This window comes from Hippocampus comes, unplaced genomic scaffold (assembly GCF_001891065.2).
Source record: "Hippocampus comes isolate QL1 unplaced genomic scaffold, H_comes_QL1_v1.1 scaffold43, whole genome shotgun sequence".
Taxonomy (NCBI): domain Eukaryota; kingdom Metazoa; phylum Chordata; class Actinopteri; order Syngnathiformes; family Syngnathidae; genus Hippocampus; species Hippocampus comes.
The window spans coordinates 1,451,386-1,472,490 of record NW_017805276.1 but is presented as its reverse complement, the minus strand read 5'-3'; the positions used below and the strand labels follow the sequence as shown (position 1 = coordinate 1,472,490).

General features: G+C 41.1%; 3 protein-coding genes across 6 annotated transcripts; 2 read left to right on the top strand and 1 right to left on the bottom strand.

The window, feature by feature from the left end:
- Positions 1 to 258: 258 nt before the first annotated feature.
- LOC109516015 (sodium/bile acid cotransporter-like) lies at positions 259 to 6,960 on the bottom strand. Its single transcript, XM_019870174.1, has 6 exons — positions 4,862 to 6,960; positions 3,025 to 3,432; positions 1,895 to 2,099; positions 1,436 to 1,614; positions 539 to 738; positions 259 to 414 (listed from the first exon to the last, which is right to left on the bottom strand). Exons 2-6 carry the CDS (start codon positions 3,390 to 3,392, stop codon positions 323 to 325), a joined length of 1,044 nt encoding a protein of 347 aa, XP_019725733.1. The 5' UTR covers positions 3,393 to 3,432; positions 4,862 to 6,960; the 3' UTR covers positions 259 to 322.
- An 82-nt stretch (positions 6,961 to 7,042) lies between these two features.
- On the top strand, positions 7,043 to 13,739 carry LOC109516016 (protein max-like). 4 transcript variants are annotated; one of them, XM_019870178.1, is made up of 4 exons: positions 7,043 to 7,236; positions 9,454 to 9,561; positions 11,678 to 11,801; positions 12,540 to 13,739. In XM_019870178.1, the coding sequence occupies exons 1-4, from the start codon at positions 7,045 to 7,047 to the stop codon at positions 12,722 to 12,724; spliced, it is 609 nt and encodes a 202-aa protein (XP_019725737.1). In that variant the 5' UTR covers positions 7,043 to 7,044; the 3' UTR covers positions 12,725 to 13,739. The 4 variants fall into 4 exon arrangements, with proteins under 4 accessions (XP_019725737.1, XP_019725736.1, XP_019725734.1 ...); XM_019870177.1 differs by having other exon boundaries at positions 9,454 to 9,573; XM_019870175.1 differs by having other exon boundaries at positions 9,454 to 9,573; positions 11,663 to 11,801.
- A 1,351-nt stretch (positions 13,740 to 15,090) lies between these two features.
- On the top strand, positions 15,091 to 21,083 carry LOC109516018 (ras-related protein Rab-15-like). Its single transcript, XM_019870181.1, has 7 exons — positions 15,091 to 15,393; positions 17,799 to 17,859; positions 17,939 to 17,999; positions 18,608 to 18,685; positions 18,769 to 18,858; positions 19,893 to 19,958; positions 20,044 to 21,083. Exons 1-7 carry the CDS (start codon positions 15,270 to 15,272, stop codon positions 20,206 to 20,208), a joined length of 645 nt encoding a protein of 214 aa, XP_019725740.1. The 5' UTR covers positions 15,091 to 15,269; the 3' UTR covers positions 20,209 to 21,083.
- Positions 21,084 to 21,105: the final 22 nt, after the last annotated feature.

Below are 21,105 nucleotides of genomic sequence, written 5' to 3'. Positions count from 1 at the left end.
TGAGCTGGAATACGATACTGTACTTTTGTTTTTTTATTCTTCCTCGTGTCAAACTTACACAATGTCAAACTAAATATTGCCCAAAATTTGTGGTCAACGGTGGAACTACACCCAAAATAAACGGGTGGGAGAACAAAATTCAGTTACGAACTGCACAAAATTTGTGAAATAGCAGGTCCACAAATCCGAAATGTAGCAAGCTTTACATTATTCCATTATGGAATACTGTTGTAATACAACAATGTGGGACAAGTGAAGTGAAGTAAATACTTTCCAGATTCTTTGTTCTTTATTGTGATCCAAAGTGAAGTCCATGCGTTTCTCATGTTTGGTTATTTTCCTCCATGCTTCTCAGACACTGAGGCGGTTTCACCTCTTCTTGTTTGACGTTGACATTCGTGTATATTCTTGTTTCTGCCAAATAAAAATGCAACAATATTATAAAAACAAAAAAAAAAAAGGCCAGTTGCTCAAACTGCAAGTCCACTCAACTTCATTTCAACCCCTACAAAAACATACACGCAGCTGTGACATTTACCCTCAGCTGGCGACTTGACCATTTGGTAACATCTGAAGCATAGGGTCAGGAGAAGAGCCTCGGCGCACTGGAATGTGTAGTAAAGCAAAGGGAAGAGGAACATGGGCCCGATGACCTCTGGAGGGAAGGCCACCTTCAAGATAGCCAGACACAGCTGGATGTTCTGACAGCCTGTTTCCACAGAGACGGTCCTGCTGCATCTGGATTCAGTACAGATAGATCGATGGCGCTTACTGCTTCGTATGACGACAACGACCTGCACGATATTGTTCATTTGGATGAACTTTTGAGAGCGATTTCTGACTAGGGTTATATAAATCTGACCCAGGGAGAAAAAAAAAAAAACCAAACAAAAAAACACGCAGGAAGACTGGTGCCAAGACTCAGAAGTGTGCAGCAGACATGCTAACCCGTAGGCCAACATGCTACGAGAAAGAAATAACTACTTTATTTCCTATGGAAAATTTTAGAAATTGTCTTGAATTGAGGCTACACTCTTAAAACCGCTGGATCAAGTACCGGTAATCAAATTGAAAAAGTTAACCCAGTGGCGGGTTATTTATACCCAACCCAGCACATTGAGTTCAAGATTTTGAGCCAACATGGGGTCAAATCCACCGAGAAATGGGCTACCAGGTTATCAGCATAGCTGTGGTAAAAAGTAATATGAACTCTATTACCAACATTTTCAAGGGGGGAACTTTCAGGGGTCACCACAGCAAGTCATTCAGTTTCTGCTCTTCAGCCCGTCCAAATCCAAACTTCAACCCAATCGGCTAGGTCAAAAAAAAAAAAAAAAAAACTTTGGCTCCAAGTAACCCAGTCTGCGCAAAATTCTACCTAGTGTGTGGGTTCCACAAACCTGTACGTTGACAATGACGCGTCTGACAAACTTACTTTGAGCTGAGTCTGCATATGGTGGACATGACATATCCCAGCGTGAAGCCTATGAGGGGCATCAGAGCCGCCACGGCAATAACATCGGCGGTCAGGATCACCCACAGCATGTCTTTGACGGCCACACCAGACAAAGAGAACACAATGATGCCGGAGATGATCAGAATGCTCAGTCCAGACTGTTGACAAAGAGAAGCACGGTTTATGCCATTTCCAATCAATTATTCTCAACTCTCAACGGGACTAAAAGCAAGGTAGGAGGAAAATGTTCCTGTTTACAAACATGGATTTAATTATCTGACAACATGTGGGGATGATTTGTTCTTTGAGAACGGTTGCTCAAATTTTCCATTTGAATCGAAAACACTTTGCTAAATGACATTCAGTCGACAAAAACTTCCAGTGGAAAAGGAATGCTTTGTTCGATAACCAATGAAAAAAAAAAAAAAAAGATCTTACTTTCAGGACCACCGGTGTATATTTTGGTTTGTAGTGATTGAGCAAGATGCCCACGCCACAGGGCACCAAGGTGAAGGTGAGAGCGCTGAGGATGCCCATGTAAGGGACTGCGTTCTCCAGGCCGCTGAAACCTTGACAGTAGATCAAAAGCAGCAGGGGCATCAAACCCAATGCTGCAATGCAGGAGCATGTGGTCATCACAATACTGCAGAAAAAAACAACAAAATTACAAGGGAAATAGTACAGAAAATGAACTTTTTTATATTTTGATATAAGGAGGTGGGGCACAATCCAGAGTGTAACATGGGTCCTCCTTCCCATTGGCTCAACACCTGTGGGAGAGGCCAAGGGGGTCAGGTGCTCAGAGAGTAGTGCGGTGACATGAGGCGGGGACTTTGGCAAACCAATCCTCAGCTACAGAAACTGGCTCTTGGGACAAGGAGTGCCACTTCTCTGGCAGGGATAGTGCCCAAGCTGGTGTGTGACGTTGGAAAAGGTCCAACTAGATGTAGTTGGTCGGGCTTGCCTCCCAAGCAGCTTAGGCTCTTGAGAGGGGTTGGATTCTCTTTCACTTTGGACATGCCCACGGTGAGAGGTGCTGAGCAGTTGAGGGCATACTCATATTCCCGCCCCGCCCCCTTTTTTGTTTGTTCAGATGCACCATGCAGCAGTTCTGAGTAACAACCGTTTCTGGAATCCTTTGAAGGAGTTCTGTAGAGCTGGGGAGCTTCAATCTTCACATGGACAATGATATTGAGACCTGGATTGGGAGGAAAGCCCCCACCCTCGATCAGAACCTGAACAGTGGTCTGTTATTGGACTTTTGTGCTCGCCATGGATTGTTCATAACAAACACCATGTTCAAACATAAGGACACTCTAGGCCGCCATTGTAATTGGACTTGTGGCTGCATGTCATGGACACTCAAGTGAAGAGAGGGGCGGAGCTGTCAACCAATGTTGGCTTCTATGATAGGGAAAGATGCCGATCCAACCTGGCCCGAACATATTGTGAGGGTCTGCTTGCAACTTCTGTTCGAGTCCCTTGTGAAAACGTGGACTGTACAGACTGCGGACTTCAGGGCCAACATTGCGATCTCTCTATAGCTGTAGGTTGAATTATTTGTATACCTGAGATTCATGTCACCCTTTAGTGCCAAGGTGAAGATATTGGATAGATTTCCTCCAGGACAGCAGCCGCATATGAGCACAGTCACCGCCTTCACTGAATCCATCTTCAGTGATTTGGCAAGTGTAAACGCAGTCAAGGGCATAATGCCGAACTGGGTCGCCATGGCGATGGCCACTCCCTTGGGCTTGAGCAGATGGCTCTTGATTTTGGACATCTCCATGGTGCACCCGAGGGATATCATGGTGATGAAGAGGATAATGACGGTGAAGGTGTTGATGGCATTGTTGAGGGGTGGGGATATGTTCAGAATGTTCATGGTCCCATTGGCAGACATGTTCCCCTCATTGGAGACGTCCATCACATTCATTGTAGAGCTCAACTGAATGCTTATTTTGTGTGGGCTTCACCTGACAGACAATGCAAAAGAAATGTTATTTGATCGGAGTTTGCATATAGTTTATTGTTAAATCGACAAAAGTAATCAGCACACTTTTCAACCAATCAAGAAATCTTCATGTTTCAAGAATTCCTGTAAGACCACTCTGTTCATTTACTTATGGTGTTCCCTAAGGTTCCGTTTTAGGGCCCCTTCTTTTTTTTTTTTTTTTTTTTTGAATAAATTTTAATCCCAACCATCCATCCATTTTCCAGTTGACTTTGGCCCCGAGGCATGATACATCCCAGACTACTCACCAGCCAATAACAAGGCACATAATGAAAAAACATTCACATTTACATTCATATCTATGGACAATTTAGAGTCTTCAATGGACCAAATTTGGAACGAAAAAAGAAGCCGGAGTCCCCCCCCCAAACCCCCCCCCCCAAAAAAAAACAAAAAAAAAAACACAAGCACAGGGAGAGCATTCAAACTGTGCAGGAAGGGTAAACCCTAAACTTTCTAAACGGGAGGCAGATGTGCTGACTATTAGTCTTCTGTGCAACAAATGAAAATTTCAGTTTCACGTTTTCCAAATCTATTCATTTCTTTTGAATGGTGCAACCCTTGTATCCCATGGTGGAGTAGTCATTAAAAATTTGATAATTTACAGTATTTGACCTTTATATAATGCAATAGCAGCCAGATTACATTCTGCCATTCATCACTTTAAATTTGGATTTACTGAAAAGCAAAATGTTTAGGAATTGCGATAAAATAATTAGTAAATGTTTATTTGCGCTAATTCATGACGAAATTAAAGTAGGTTAGGCTGTAGTGTTCTAATGCTCCATTTTCTTTTATAGTTTCACATTTCCTCAATCCAGAGCGATGTGTGCATGACATGATACTGATGTTCAAGATGAGGCCAATGATTTTTTTTTTTTTTTGCTTTGTGCTCTGCTGTAAATCATTTGTAAAACCAAAGTGAATGGTGTTCACAGACAACTAAAGAAAGGTGCATTTATGTTGAAATGTTTCTTCATGCAATCACAGGAGATCAATTGGGATTAAAATGCCACACAATTTAATCATGAGCCACAAAGGATTAATTATTGTTGAATCTTGTTGTACTTTCGTGAACTTTTGCTTCAAAAAGAAATTGTTGCCTGACCATGGTTTCCAAATGGCACACAGATTCATCCTGTGAACTTTGCTTCAAAAAGAAATTGATGCCTGACCATGGTTTCCAAATTATAACACAGTTTATCCCAAAGCACGACTCTACGATGTTTAATTATTTGCTTTGGAATGTAGAGTAAAAGGGAAATTTTTAAATTGAACAAGCAAGCTGTGAAAAATGACTCTTTTTTTTTTTTTTTTTTTCCCTGACCATTTTTTCACTTGAGTCTACAATTGGAATTAATGCTACAATAAGTACTGGATAGATTTCTTACCTTCCAACAAATCCAAGCTTCAAATTTAGTAGTTTGCATCCCTGCACACATTCCCCTGTTTGCTCCTCTTCTTTTGTGGCCAGATTGGAACCCTCCCTCCTGTGCCATGTGGCTCCATGGCAACATGGTGGCGCTGCTGCAAACTGCAGAGAAACACACCAACCTCTTGTTGAAATGCTACACCATAAGCAGCTGGATTGTTTTTGTCCCATCTACACAGAATTTCATGAAATTCCGTTTAGTAGTGACCTTCTTCAAAAGCTGTGCATGAGGTTCCTTCCTGATTTGATTTCCCGTTAATCAGAACATCTTTTTGGGCTGCAAAGGTGCATGTGGAAACAGAGGCCCATATTATGCAACTATGCAGATAGAGTATTCCGTAGGACTTGGCAGAAGACATCCTCTTTGTCTTTTGAATGGGATGCTTTAGTAAACAAACACATTAGTTACGACTCACATGAGGGGCTAAAGAGCTCTAGTGTGGTGGTTGCCTAATCTCTACTAGTATGGTGGAGATTAGGCCCAAATTAAAGGGACCACAATTTCAATGCTTCTCATGTTCTGGAATTTGCTGGTGGAATTGTTTGGTTTCCATATATGTACAGATGATTAAATATAACAAAAGGGGCTTATTGATATTGTCCCCACAGGCATCTATTTCTGACCCAAGCCTTCGTCAAAGAAGTTCCATTCCATCATTTCTTTCTTTTTTTTCAACTTCCAAGCAGGGTTATAATATTGAGTGATTTTTAATAATGGTTAGATTTAGTTTAATTTATTTTATTTTTCATTTTTACTTTTGTCGTTTCATTTCAGACAGCTGAGGTAGGCTCCAGAAATTGAAATGAGTAGGTGTTATAATTGGGATGCACTGAACAGCAAGCCCTTGCACTATTTTCTATTTCTAAATCTATGGTCATCATCACCTTTTTCCCTCTTTGGCCTCACCGGTTCCCCGCCATGTTGACATGACAAAAAAAAAAAAAAACCATGAAAAACCAAAGACTGACTTTGAAGTTTCCTTCCTTTTATGCTCTTCTTATTCTCTTAATTTCCGAGCGTTTATGTCGGCTGCACTGCTTCCAGTGCTGTATGTGCATGCTGTCTTTTTTTTTCTCCAAATGTCTGAGTATTGCCATGTCAATCTCATCTGCCCTGGCCCATCAGACTCAGTAGTGATGGCCAATGTAACTTAAACTATATTAGCAATGAGATTTTCTTTAACCAGTCAGATATCAAATTCATCCTCACCGGGCTTTTTATAAACCCTGATTACTTGGTCATGGCACAAGCTGTTCCAGTCAACTTGAACAAGTAAAACACATCAGTCGTGAGCCAGCATCTGCTTGTATTATGATGTGTTTCAATGAAATTGTTCAAGTTTTTTTGATCTTTTGAGAAAAATATATTGATTCTGAACTGCTACGTGGCACAGTTGCATGCCGTTATATTGTATTTTGTATAGTGTCTTTTCTGTAATTGCCATGTGATAGTGGTGGGATTTTAAGAGAATAAACCCAGACTGAAGACTCAGGCATCCAATGCACCGGGGATTTTTGTGACATTCTGGATGTGTGCAAAGTAGACAATGAAAGCGCATGTTATGTGTATTGATGCACTTGTGCGTTATACAAGCAATGAGCCGGTGCGACTACTTAAAGGTCCCATGGAGCAATGGATGGTGAGTGGGGGAGGGCAACTCAAACTGAGCTAGGCCACCATCTGGTCTCATATTCATCGAGAGAAAAGCTGTGTTATTTTGTCAAACAAGCCACAGTTTTCCCCTGTGGTCTTGTAACTCCGTGGGTCACAACTTCCTTATCAAATATGACATGTATGATATGTTTATCAGCGGGAAACAGGCTTACCTCCTTCCTTTATTTGTGACTCTCTAATCAAACTTTTTTTTATCTTCACGGCTAAATATTGATAGTGGGTAATTTTAGGATGCATTTAATCATAAATACAAGTCCTGAGCTTGCTGTATTTGCAGCTTGCAAGCTGTCATGGGAAAATAACGGCACGCATCAGTGGGCACGTCCAACCCAAAGGAGTTATGGGTAATGAAGTTTATAAAACGCGACATGGCACCGTTGCCTATCGAGGATGTGTGTGCAAGTAAACTACAATGCCCAGAACTCTGCCGTTTTACCCGCGCATGCGCTTTGTGTGTTTTCTGCTCCATGTGTAGGCGAATCACGTGTGAAGTAACCGTTCGTCGTCATGTCTCTGCTGTAAGCAGAGCCTCACGCAAGATTTTTTTTATTTTTCCTCCGCTCGCTGCCGCTTTTGTTTTGACAGCTGCTTGTTTTCTTTTCGCATATCCCCTTTACCGAAGAATGAGCGAAAACGATGACATCGAAGTCGACAGCGATGTATGTGCCTCAGTTTCCCCCTCTTAAAAGGCAGCTAGCTTAGACAGTAACTTTGTCGCGGTATCCTGCTACGAGCTATCCGACCTAGCCAGGTTAGCTAGTAGGCTAAGATACCGAATCCCGAAAATTGTTTGGGGATAAGGAAGCGTATTTGGAGTGATAACCTTTGTGGTGTGTTATTCAAACAGCGAACAATCCCCAAGGCGCAACGGTGGCGTCTACTTCGTGCTTAAAATAAATGTTCGGATTGTGCTCGTTCCTTTTGTAGAACAGTACCAACCAATTGTTTGGAAAGATCCTCGTTTCCTTGTTAATTACATTCGAAAATAAGGCTCTAGTTATATTTGTTTTTGACTGGCACTCGGGAGAATATTTTATGCTCAACTAATCTCCCCGGTAGCAAGGTCAGGACATTTGAGGGGGTTAACTTTACTTGGTTCTATATTACGTTATTCGAGTTATTACTTCATACCGACCCAACAGGCTTTAAAAACAAAAAACGAGCCCAGTTTTGTTGAATAGAAATCGGAAGAACAATAATATTCCGACCAATATGCAGTGACCCACATTGCTAACATAGCGCTACGGGGTTTTAAAAACAGCCATGGCGTACCTCCGTCGAATTATTGACGTATATTGCTCTCCCTTGCTCCTAATGGTCAGTTAATAGATAGTCGGTTAGTAGCCTGCGACGTTAATTTGACTCCAGAAAGCGTTGTCGTGATATTTTGACTGAATTTCCGTGCACTGTCGTTTCCGTGTAAAATGCAACAGGACTATTTCTTGCAAGTCTCTCGAAATACATCGATTTCTAATTCCACCTCATAATGTTTTAATGGCGTCATAGTTATGTGCACGTGAAATTATTCACCGTCCCCGTTCTTGTTATATCTCGGTGGATTTCATGGATACCCCTCCCCCACGACTTGTTTAAGCTGCTGCTCATAAAGCCACACACTGCTTGCAGGCCTGTCAAGCTTTCATCCCTTGATGTGATGTATACACCTATCACAGCAGTGTTTCCCAACCATTATTGAGCCAAAGTTGCATATTTTACAGTGTTCAAATCCCACGGCATGCCATCAGACAGAAATGTCACAAAACGCATGCACGAGTTAAGATATTTTTTCAATCCAAACCTCCTCTTCCTCTTTGAAGTCCTTTTAAAAATCCCTTGGACTCGAAAGCATTTTGCCAGCATTGTTTGATGATCCTCTTCAGTTCTGTCATTCTAAGGCCATCTCCATGTCTTCGAAATGGGTACCCTTGCTAATCCCCATGAGCTTGGGAAATGAATAGGGAGGTAGCTGCAGCAAGATGATGTTCTTCTGGGCCATGATTTGTTAGATGCTCTTTGCATTGCGAATTGTCAAACACAGTGGACGATGGCCCTCACATCGAAGAATGTAATTAACGTGACTTGGTTTTGGTGTAGTCGGTCGGACTCTCCTACTGAAGCCTCTGGCATCAGTCTGCGCGTCGTGCTCAAGGATCCCAGACTCCCCGTTGTTGGCTACCGGTGTAACAAAAAAAGTATTTGAATTGGAAATTCACTTCTGATTTGATGAACCGAAATGAATTGTGACATTTTGAAATCGTTGCATCCTTGGATCGTACTGCATCTCAAATATTGAGATACGATATGTGTGTCAACGCTTATGAACCAGAAAGTTTGCCTTGAGTTTTTCCCATTCCGTAGTAATCAGCAGTAGAACATCGGTAGGTTGTAGGGCTGCATGATATGGGCGTTGAATATTGCAAGATCGCTATTACTACGATATTTTAACATATACCCAAAGTGACATCGTTATCTACTGAAAAGTATTTTTCACATGGAAAAATAAGCAGTCTCGTTGTACTCATCCAATTTTTTGTCAACTCCCCGACATATTGTTATCCTACTCAATGGTGACGCACATTACATCTGATTTGGTCAAAGTCAGATAAAAGCGTACGATACGAATTTAGTGCATGTCTATGAGATGCACATGTGCCATTACCGCAACTCCAATATTTTTTCTAGATATTGTGCAGCCCTAGGAGTCTGTAATTGTAGTTGCATGTTTTCGCATGTGCACAGTCAGCATTCCCTGCCAACACCAGCAAACATTGCAATTTTTTCATGAAACTCGCACAGCTGGTTTTTGCCCGAAGTGAGGAATGCGTCGGAAGTAGAATGGGCCAGATGAGTTAACGTTGTTCTCTTTGTCATTGCAGGCAGATAAGCGAGCACATCACAACGCGCTGGAGCGCAAACGCAGGGACCACATCAAAGACAGCTTTCACGGTTTACGAGACTCTGTGCCTGCACTGCAAGGAGAGAAGGTGAGAGGAAATGTATGTCTCCACTCAAGATCCAGCATGACACATGCACACACAAGCCTCTAAGAACAGGAAAAGCATGAGGCGCCGACCCACGCCTAAGTCAATAGACCAGTCTTTTATTCCACGCAAATAGGACACTTATATCGTCAGAATCTGCGCAGATGAGTGGAAGTCACACACTGTACTCTCCATTGAGCATCTCTTTTAAGGTTATAGCTTAACTTGTGGCATTAACCCCCTTTGTCATAACTCTGCCAAAAGTTTATGATTCACTTCCTCATTTGTAAATGTATTCAGAGTACTTGGTGAAACGGATCATCTTAAGCCTCGGAAGTGTCATTGTCACCGGGCAGAACAACCTTAACTGATGTCCAGTGCAGCCGGAGCATATTCACACCACGTCACTTTCACCCCCTTGCATTATTTATTTATTTGTTTGTTTAGCTCTCCAGCGGAAGCCTAACGGTTTAGTACTAATACTGACCCCTCTTTGGAACTGTTCATAACTCCCCCCACCTTGGCTCAGGCCACAGTTCGTTTCTGAAAAACAGCCCAAGGAGCATGATGCTTGCCACCGCCACGCTTCATTGTATGGATGATGTTCTGTTGGTGAGCGGCGTTGTGTTACCTTTTAGAACTATGGCCAAAAAGTTCAGCCTGAGTTTCATCTGACCAGAGCACATTTTCCCATGTGGAATGCTAATTTAGTTTTGGTGCATGCTGTTTTTCTTAAGCTGGAATTTGGGCCTTAGTCAAGATGGAGGGAACTGTGAACACGTCCAAATAGCAGTCACTGTTTGCAAAACTGTAGGCGTCTGCTAGAAAGCAAGAACACATGTCTGGAAAAGCCTCCTCGAACATATGAACTTTATTTTGACGATTCAGAGGCAATGTTGGCAGGTTGTCCACAGTAAATATGACTTTACTATTGTGTTAGCATGCTGTGTTCTGACTTTCATACAAATTTGGGTTACATTGCTGCCGTAGGAATGGTACTCTGCCGTAAACCAAGAACCCCTTTGTATTAAATCATTACAGAGACTAGGGCTGGGTGATGTTGTTGTCATATTAATCTGTCGATAGGAATATTCACTTTTTTAATCTTGAATATTCATTTCCGTGTCATAAGCAACGGACACATTGCCGTGCTCCGTCAAGCCTCTAAAATACAGTACATGCAGTACATATGTTGTGTTTAACAACAATACTAAACCGTATTTATAATTTCATATGCACCGGTGGATATAACAGCAAAGCTTGTGGTTAAAATGTACGAGCGTTTCGTGCCTGACTGTTCCATTCATTTGACTGAGAGCGAGGCGTGCCTTTCAATATAGATGCACTTTCCTCATCTTTCTCGCCCACGTCGTCTTTTTGTAGCAACCTGTGTGTTCCTTGACAGACATTGGATTGCAAAAAAGTGATTACTGCTGGCACAGTTCACATAGCAGGGAGTCCACACCTTTAATTGCTCAAAGTGCAAGGGTGAGGTTTTTTTTTTTTTTTTTTTTTTTTTGCTTTGGTCCCTTTCAAATCGGTTTTGGAAACATTGTGCCCTGTGTGGTGGGCCTGAGCACTAACAGTACAAAATGCGTCAAGCCACACTTGCATGGACAAATTGGTACGAAACTACACACACGGTGAACACAGGCACTCGTCATTGCAAACAAATACAACAAACACTTTGCATTACTGATGTGCATTTTTTTTAAATTATATTGCTGACTATGTTAATGTTCATGACTGTCCGTAAATTCTAATTTGGAAACTGCACTTTCCATGAATTGATATTTTGCTTTTTCTTTGAAGAACAAGAAGGCGGTTTTCACTGAACCCATCGTAAAATTGTTATTGTATCGTTATCAAGATATCTGGCATGAACAATATGAAAAATCAGATTTTTTTTTTTTCTTCCCATTTCGCCCAGCCCTAGCAGAGACCAATGTTGGCTTTGTAGACATTGACAAATGAATTAAGCTTGATGACATGTTGTTTTATGTAATTGTGTCTGATCCATTTTCAGATGAGTGCACACTGTGATTGTATTGACTGTTTCCACTGCATCATTGCTTCATGTCTCTCTGAAATTGTCTGCTGACAGAGCTCTGTTAAACAGGCTTCCCGAGCCCAGATTCTTGACAAAGCCACTGAGTACATTCAGTACATGAGACGAAAAAATCACACTCACCAGCAAGACATCGATGATTTAAAGAAGCAGAATGCACTGCTCGAACAACAGGGTATGTACACTCTGAGAACCGAGCCACGAGCAGAACACCGTGGAACCTCCTGAGGTCTGAGTCCTCATAGTATTTTTCAGGGTGGGGTGGACCAAGTCACTGTTGTTAGTCTGCTTTTGGCAGTGGTTACAGGCACCTGCCTTAAGTGAATGAACAATGGCTCAAAACCACTAATCCATTGTCAAAAGAGTCGTTCATTAATTAACCAATTTTGACGCCTTTGCCTGGCTGCCATTTATTATGAATTTGAATACGATTGCTTTATTCTGTACATAGCCACATCCCCAGTTACAAGACTGTTTACACTTGTTCAACCACATTTTCTCAGTTCGTTTTCCTTCCCATATATAAAAGATGTCTATTTTTTTCCAATTGAGATGTAGAGCATGTAGGTTGCATTAGCAGCGATTTATCTTGGTCCCATTTTTCTATATCACAACAATCTGTCTCCTCGCTTCATTTTTAGTTGTATCTTAAAACGGGGAACTTATTTTAAAAGTATTCAAATGTTACCTAAAACATAGCCTGCACACGTAAATGTTTTCATGATGCAGACAGTTTGACACGGGTATGCTTTTTCTGTGATTTGTTCGGGGAGAACATTGGTCCACATCCGAGGTTGAGCCGCAATCCCAAATGGCTTTCCCTTGACTTTGGAGGTTCCACTGTAGGACCGGGTCATGCCTCGTGCACCCTTGGTGGTGCCGCGCCTCATTTACTTAGCTGTTTTGATTGCAGTGCGTGCTCTGGAGAAGGCCAAGGGCAACAATCAGCTGCAAAGCAACTATTCCTCTGACAGCAGCCTGTACACGAACCGCAAAGGGAGCGCGGTGTCGGCCTTTGACGGCGGGTCCGACTCCAGCTCAGAATCGGAGCCCGAGGAGCCTCCGACCAGGAAGAGGCTGCGTGTGGAGCCCAGCTAGATTCTCCGACTGACTCCTCTCCGCCCCTCCCCCTTGTTGTTGTTTGTTTTCTGTTGCCCACCAGCCTGAAACTCCTCTTAGCTGTGTGCACTCAGCCCTGCCTTCTTACTTCAGCCAGTCAGGAGGCGAGGTGGAGACTGTGTGAGAGAGATGCTATATATTGTGTATAAAATGCTTCGACTTTCCTGAGCATCCTGTCACTTCTCCTCTCCTCGTTTCCCAGCGTGACCCTCCCACTCCCCCCCCCCACCCCAAAAGTGAGGCAGCTCTGCAATTTTGGAGGACTCAACGCTTTTCAATCCTCGCACTGACCTTAATTTTAAGGAATGTGGAGATAAAGTATGAGGCGTTAGGTCATACAACATGCAATTATTGGGGGGAGTTGCTTTCACAAAAAAATGTCGATTGAGAATAGTTTACCTTTTTAAATCTAATCTTTTTTTCCCCCCAAAATGAATGTTATGTTATGCAAAATGAACTTACTCAGTGTAGATGCCTGAAATGTTGTGTTTTGAAAGTGTTTTGTGGAATCAAATGAAACCCCCCTTATTTATATTGAACTTTCGCAATTGATGTCATTTGTTTTGGGCTTGAAAAGGACAAACATTCTGTTGTTTTAATGGCTTCACCCCCACCACAGGTTTGGCTATTTTCTCTCCTCTTATTTTTTTATTACTGTCAGACAAAAACTAAGCACCAAATCGATACTGAATGTTACACAGTACAGTCCAACTTTATTTTTCGGAATGATCTCTTGGTTCAGTGTGTAGTATATTACCCAATCCTTAATGGTGTCACTTCTGCAAAGAAAATTTTTCCGAGAATATTTTTGCTTGTGCTGGGAACGTTTCTTTTCAATTTTTTCCCCCTTTACTCAGAGGTAAACGAGTGTGTATGTAATCAATATTTTTTTGTTCCATTCCATGGAAATTACAGGTATGTTGTACATACTGCCAACGGGTGTCTTGCAAGTTAAGACATACCTTGAATAAAACTTTTATCCTTATCGGATGTATTTCTGACTTCATGTGTTTGTGTTCGTGTGGCTTACAATTTATAGCTTCAATGCTTGGAAATATTTTTGAAAGGAATCCAATTTTACAGTGCAGCCCACACACCATGGCCGTGATTCCCATATAACTACGATGTGCGGATAGAGAATCGGGTATGCCACAGCAAATGATTCAGTTTGACTTAATTGATACACAAATTCCACATTTTTAAACGACTTAATTGATACACAAATTCCACATTTTTAAACAGATGAAGGTCAAACTTTTTTTTTCCATGAATGTTTTCACGCTGATTCGAATCTGCCCTAATTTTTTTCCCTGTAGCGCATGAGGTTTTTGTCGTCATAATACGACAATAATGTGTAATCAAGTAATATTTACGAATTACCAGCAGGTGGATTTTTTTTCTGAAATGTTATAAATTACAATGCTTCATCAAATCTATGGCATAAGCTTTTATAGGTCAAACGTAAATGAAATGAAAATATCAAAAACATCATATGCTAGGAAAAAAAAGTCATTTTTTAAAATTAGTGTCAAAAATATGCTTAGGGACACCTAAATCCGTTTCTGTTTAAATTTTGCTGTTGACCACTGTGATTTCCTCATGTAACTTGATTTATGTATGCCTGTGGCGTGGCATCCATTTTACTTTTACAATAGTAAAAAGGAAGAACAATTACATGCTCTTCCACTAGAGGGCAAAAGACCCAATTAACCTGTGTGGCTTCCTCTTGCCGGTCAGACACAAAAATTAGAGCTTTGTGTTCATCAAGGCAACATTTTACACGAATACTTTTATGAGTAAATTGGTTTGAGACTTGAGACCATTATTTTAGTAGCGCTATATACTGTAATACCTTATGTCATATTTTTGTGTGGTGCTGTGCCATGAAGTTTCTATTAAAATATGTCCCATGGCTCAATAAAAATTGGGAGTTACTGCACTACAATGCACATATATTTGATTAATTAGTCTGTGAAATTGAAGTATTCTAGAGTTTTGTCTAAAGTTAAAAACATTTGTTCACAGGAATACAGTCACTTTTTCAAGCTGATGACTTTAAAGGTGCATTAATACATATTTGTTTTCTGACTAAAGTAGAACGTAAACTTGTACAAAGCAGTCTCTTTTGATCGATGAAACTTGTTTGCTTTGTCACGTTCACAGACCCTGAGCTCTCCGAAAAGCAAGGAGGGGTGTTGTCGCCTTATGGCTAAGGTGTCACAGTATTCGGACGAGAAATACAGTACAGTAACTTGTTCGGTCTTCACCACAAAAATGGTAACAGAATTCAAGTATGAACGAGCGTGTATGTGCAATCATTTATCACTAACCAAAAAAGTATCACTCAATTCACGAGCTCAGATATGTGGACGTCGCAGTTCCCGGTTCTTGCTGCAAAACAGGAATTTCCGAGCTGACTTGAATCTGACGCGTATCAGCCGGGTAATTAGCGAAGACGTCAGGTGAATGCTAAACATGGAGAAGTCATTCCCTGTCAATTAAAAGTTTTTTTAAACAGTCAGTCATGGCGAAGCAGTACGATATTTTGTTCCGGATTCTCCTTCTCGGGGATTCGGGGGTCGGCAAGACGTGTATGCTGCGCCGCTTCACGGACAGGGAGTTCGATACAGGACATATCTCCACCATCGGTAAGAAATAAGAATACAATAAGCCATCCGAGACGTTTGACGTCGCTTCTTGTAACTCGCGGATCCCGAGCCTACACGAATTTTAGACACTCATTTGTGAACTCTGAATGTGAACTGCCATTACGCGTTTAAAGTATTTTTTTCACGTGAAGCTATGTTTACTTTTTGTGTAGTGGGGAAAAGTAGCTTTACTTGTTGGCCCGGCAGGTTTGGTCGTGACCGCCCCCGGGTGTGTGCGCGCGCACGCGCGAGAGAGCTATTTTCAAGTTTCCTTATGGATAGATTAAGAATTAACTGTCAATTAGCAGCATAGTGACATTTTTTTCCTCTCCGGTTTTACATGTAATCCTATTATGTGTCGGAGAGGGGAAGAATATGTGAGAAGGTGTGTTTGGCGAGATGTTTGAATAGTCAAAACTTTTGTCATTACAGTAAAAGTGTGGATGAGAAACCTAGTCGGATTTCTAAAGATAAGACTTGTGCTAAATTATTTTATAACTCCTTCTGTGGCATGCCTTTTTAAAGTGCTTAATAGATAAGCTGTGTTTGAGAGAGACCGAGTCGTGCGGTATGTATGTGAATAACGGGCTCTTTGGTACAAGAGATGGATTAGTGATTTAGTGGTTGACAGAAAACTAATACAGTATTTACATTTTTGTGTGGAGTTTGGTTGTAAATACAGTACAACATAAAAGTAAGTGAAATATATCCTTCACTATTAAGAAATGATACACTGAACAAACAAGTGCTTATTGTGCTTTCACTTTAAGTGAGAAGGGAGGAAGTCTCCTTCCAAAATAACATGTCTTATTCAGATGTTTTTCTTTAGTCTGTTTTCCACTTATTTTTTGATTCATTTTTTTTTCACCATCCCCCCCCCCAAAAAAAAACAATCCAGGGAAACTTGCCTTTTTTCCACGTTAATGAGGTTAAGGCAGTTTGCAAGAGGCGCGTGTGTTGTGTTTGTGTGTAAGCGGAACTTCCGGCTGCACACACAACAGCTTAGACTTTGCATTTTTTTCGACACTCCAATACTGCAAATCATATATACATATAAAATCATCATAAATGTGGTGCCACGTTCATCAGAAGTGTGGCCAGAAGCTGTGAGAGCTTGATTGGAAGATGTGTGGGTGTGTGCGTGGGTTTATGTATATGTATATTAGCGGAACTTCCTGCTGGCACATGACAGCTTTCTATTTGCTGCTACGGGAGGAGACATCGTGTTTACATTTGACTCATCTGGGTCTAAAAAGGTGCTCCAAAGCTTCCCTGTGTCCATGTTTCAGCTTCCATTCAAAGACACAATGATAGGCCTGCGATTGGCTGGCAACCAGTTCAGGGTGTCCCCCACCTATTGCCCGAAGACAGCTGGGATAGGCTCCAGCACACCCATGACCCTTGTGAGCACATATTAGAAAATGGATGGATGGACAATGATAGGCAGAACCTTACTTTTCAAGTTCTTAAGTGTAATTATTCAGTTCACCCTGGTGGTAAGCAATGACGATTAATCAAATGTGACAGCGATTCCAATATCAGTCAAATATGCTGCGTGCAAAGGCAGATGAAATGACGAACTTGTTCTCGCTCTGTTGACATACTGTAATCCAAAAAGGGAATTACACACGTCTGTCGTTCCCATGGCTTCTATAAAGAAACGTTGTACTTTGGAAGCTGGTTGGCAACTAATCACATCAAGGATTTTATTAGTGCAAGGGGTGGTGGGAAAGCAAGTGTTTTTACAAATTATTACAAAAAAAAAAAAAAAACACACAAATGAATGGTGTTTAATCCTAATGAAATTGCTGAAAATTATTTCCAAGTAGGATCTTTTTTTTTTCGTACAAACGAGTATACAGTAACTGGCTTTAGTTCAAACAACTGCTACTTTGTACACGCACAGAGCAACAGCACGCACAACCAGAGAATACAGCAATACTCACAGGCATATGTTCTTCCAGCTCTGTGGAACAACAAATATTAAACTATATTAAAAGTGATTTTTTTAAAATGACACTAAAATTCAACGATACAGGGGGGCAGGGCCACGATATATTGGGGGGAGGGGGGGGGGCACAGCACTAAAAAGAGTGACCGGTGAGAGTTGAGGTGTTGTCTGATGTTTTTGATTTTTGATGCTATTTTTGTTACATTTACTCTTGATTTTTTTTCCCTCCGTGGTGCCATCACCCAGCAGAAAATACAGTTGTTGTCTCCTTGTAAAGTCGCAATGATTTAAACAAAGGCTCTTATAAAAGTGTCTCAGAGCACCCATAAAATGCTTGCAAACTCAGTCGTGCATGTGCAATTGAAACCAGGATCTCTTCCTCGGTTAGCCAGAATGAGTTTTGCTAACTTTGGTCATCTGTGTTGACTGATTTATATAAAATGTTCTTTTTTAGGTGTGGACTTTAAAATGAAAACTCTAGAGATCGATGGAATTAAGGTGCGGGTGCAAATATGGTGAGTAGTTTTATTTCTTTCATAATTGACTTATTCATTTTGTTTGCCCGCCTGTGTGATCCTCTCTGGTTGTTTTCAGGGACACCGCCGGCCAGGAACGCTATCAGACTATTACGAAACAGTACTACAGGCGTGCACAGGTGACTTTGCCAAACTGATGTGAATTGTTAATATTGATTCTTCCAAAGGCAAAATTTACTGACTCACCTACCTGTTTTTTAGGAACGAAACATATACCTCGTATTTAATGAACACTTGGCCCACGATGCTACTTTATTTTAATGTTGTGCAGGATGGTGGTACTTGGTGTAAAACATTTTAAGACACAGTTTCCTCCAAAAAAAATTATGGAGAGATTTTGTTTGTATACATCTCTGAAATTAACGTTATTCTCATTTTTTTCTCAAGCTGCTGCACCTCCCCAGAAGTTCTGTGGCACTCCACACACATAACCGATTTCTACAAAAATTTATAAGCATTGTCAAATAGTTTGTTCCATTTCTCTTGATTTCGAAGCGAATATTGCATGAAGGCAGTGGTTTTAACTGTACCTAGCCATTAGCCTGACCATACAAAATGAAGTTTCGGGATGTAAGCCGACCAAGATCCTTTTTTTGTGGAGATCCGGTATTTTATTTTTTTCACTTAACATTCAGGAATTAGTTGTTGACATTTTTCTTCATGTCTTAGTGACTCATACGTGAATATATTGATGACAAAATTCAGACATACTTGCTTTTACTCCCAGGGTATCGTCTTTGTTTATGACATCACAAGCGAGTCCTCCTTTCAGCACATCGTCAAGTGGGCCACCGACGTTGACGAGGTAAGCCAAGCCAATATGAATCACATGTTGTAAATAGAGCGCAAATGACACCTCTCTTCTTCCTTTGTGGTGTTGTCGCATAGTACGCACCGGAAAAGGTGCAGAGGATTTTGGTAGGAAACAAATCGGACGAAGAGCCCAGGAGGCGAGTGACGAGAGAAGAAGGAAGCAAGGTTGGACTCAACTTTTTCTTTATTGACACTTTTTTTTGAAAATACTTCATTATTTTAATTTAGTACAGTCGAACCTTGTTACAACGTACCTCAAGCGACGAATACGTACGTTATAACGGTAGTTCATTGTGACCATTTCCATTAAAATGGCCGACAATTACGATGTATAATCCAGTATGAACATTTAGAGATGTAAAAACATGAACATGTAATCCAGTATAAACATGTCGATTATAAATACGTGTATACTGTATGAACAAAAAATGATTTTACAAGACGCGAAACAAACAACTGTTGCTCAAGGTCACAAGAGAGACGACATTGGAGGGCAGGGGAGATGGAAGGGAGAAATGGGACTGTAAACTAAACCCGGTTAGCGTTGTTGTGGCGTGGTTTCAGCCAACGGTAATCCTTTTGTTTTCATTTAAGAATTTTTTGCGAGCTCGCCGCTTGGCCTGATTCATTCTGCAACGGTACAATGCCTGGCACATAGTGAGATGTGAGTGTTGCCACCTGAACATTCCCCTGTGACAACACTGACAAACCTATGACCTGTTCTAACACGAATCCGAGAATTCTGATTTGCCGTTAGGTTTTAAATGGCCAACTTGCTTCTCAATTTGAGTCATTATTGATTTGCGTACACAGCACAGTGACTATTGCTCTTATACTGCAAGGGAAGCTCAGCTCCCCCTAAAATGCCTTCCGCGGCCCATAAAAGTGGTGAAATATGTGCTGCTGTCAATACATTTAATTGACTAAATATTTGCCAGAATACCTTCATCTTTTGTTCCGAATCAAAATGGGTTCCATGTTCCCAAATTTTCTAAATATTTGCCAGAATACCTTCATCTTTTGTTCCATGTTCACAAATTTAGAGTGAACATGTTAACATTCGCATTGAGCTCTCAGATTTGGTGTTCGCAGTAGACTACTGTACTATGCGAATGTATTATTATATTTGATGTTTTAATCACGTAAAAGAAATGCTTTCTATGCAAGTGTGACTTAAAATATCAAACTCAATGTTGCAGCTGGCAGAAAGGTACGGAATGGACTTCTTTGAGACCAGTGCGTCCACAAGCCACAACATCGACAAGGTAAGTACATCACCAACATCAAAAGTAAAGTGGGAGGTGTGCACACGTACATATCCTCTAGGTATTCATATTATTTGTCTTTCAGTCATTCAGTCGAGTGACAGAACTGGTGCTGCAGGCTCACAAGAGAGACGTGGACAACCTGCTGGGATCTCTGGATGATTATTTAAACAAGGCCGGCCTGGACGAGAGTGGCCAAGATAAAGTCGGCAGCATTCAAAGAGTCTGTGGCTGTGCCAGAATCTTTTAAAACAGCATTTTCCTCCTCCCTAATTGATTTTTTTTTTCTTTTTGTCGACCTGCTTGTTTTGTTGGTGACTGTATAGGCGAGTGCATTTTTAGCACCATCTGCCAACAGAAGGCAGTAACATACAACATCTACTTTCCCCACTTCTAATCCTGTTGCTTTCTAATCTTATTTATAGATTGTTAATTTATAATGCATTGCTGGGGTGTAAAGTGGGAGGAAAGCGATGAATTATTTAAACCTCGAAACTTGAGGCTTCACTCGTTTACAGATGCAGTCAATGTGATACCGCTCTTTGTTTGTTCTCTTTCTGAATGCGGTACAGTGAACCACTGCTAATCGCAGAGACAAGGACCGAGCCCTGCCACAAATAGTGAAAATATGTGAGTAGTTGATGCCCTACCCGACGTAGTTGATGCCCTACCCGACAAGGTTTGGCATTGCTTACTGATTTGCCATAAGAAGTGTGCAAATCTTTTTTTTTGTTTTGTCAGACAAGGCTGTGGCCATACTAAATGAAGCTGTTCCCCTTCAGTTTGACATAGTTTCTTGTCAACAACATACCGCAAGATTGGAACAGTAGCGATATTTTTGTATTTAACATGGCTTTGGCTTGAGCACAAAAACAGCGTTTCACAGCGAATAATAGAGGATGAGTTAAAAAAAAAATCTGAAACTAGTTGAGTTTCTGAATGCCAAATCACAAATATGCAGAGGTTCACTGTACTTCTTATTTAACGTGACAGTGGCCGGCATTGCACTTAACTGACTATTCAAAGTCTCATGTGCTTTTTCTACGGATGCCATTTTAACTTAATGTTTGTTTTTAAAAAGTGCCTTGAAAACATTCAAGAATGAAATAAATGTTTGTCAAGTAATCCACCTTTCATCACTGAATTG

Bases quoted from the DNA above. Each gene is read 5' to 3' on its own strand.
- LOC109516015 (XM_019870174.1), bottom strand. From the start codon at position 3,392: ATGAATGTGATGGACGTCTCCAATGAGGGGAACATGTCTGCCAATGGG. The intron at 739-1,435 runs GTAAGTTTGTCA...TACTGAATCCAG, and splicing joins ATATGCAGACTCAGCTCAAA to ATGCAGCAGGACCGTCTCTG. The intron at 415-538 runs GTAAATGTCACA...TTTATTTGGCAG, and splicing joins GGTCAAGTCGCCAGCTGAGG to AAACAAGAATATACACGAAT.
- LOC109516016 (XM_019870175.1), top strand. From the start codon at position 7,045: ATGTGTAGGCGAATCACGTGTGAAGTAACCGTTCGTCGTCATGTCTCT. The intron at 9,574-11,662 runs GTATGTCTCCAC...GTCTGCTGACAG, and splicing joins GAGAGAAGGTGAGAGGAAAT to AGCTCTGTTAAACAGGCTTC. The intron at 11,802-12,539 runs GTATGTACACTC...TTTTGATTGCAG, and splicing joins TGCACTGCTCGAACAACAGG to TGCGTGCTCTGGAGAAGGCC.
- LOC109516018 (XM_019870181.1), top strand. From the start codon at position 15,270: ATGGCGAAGCAGTACGATATTTTGTTCCGGATTCTCCTTCTCGGGGAT. The intron at 18,686-18,768 runs GTAAGCCAAGCC...GTTGTCGCATAG, and splicing joins GGGCCACCGACGTTGACGAG to TACGCACCGGAAAAGGTGCA. The intron at 19,959-20,043 runs GTAAGTACATCA...TTTGTCTTTCAG, and splicing joins CAAGCCACAACATCGACAAG to TCATTCAGTCGAGTGACAGA.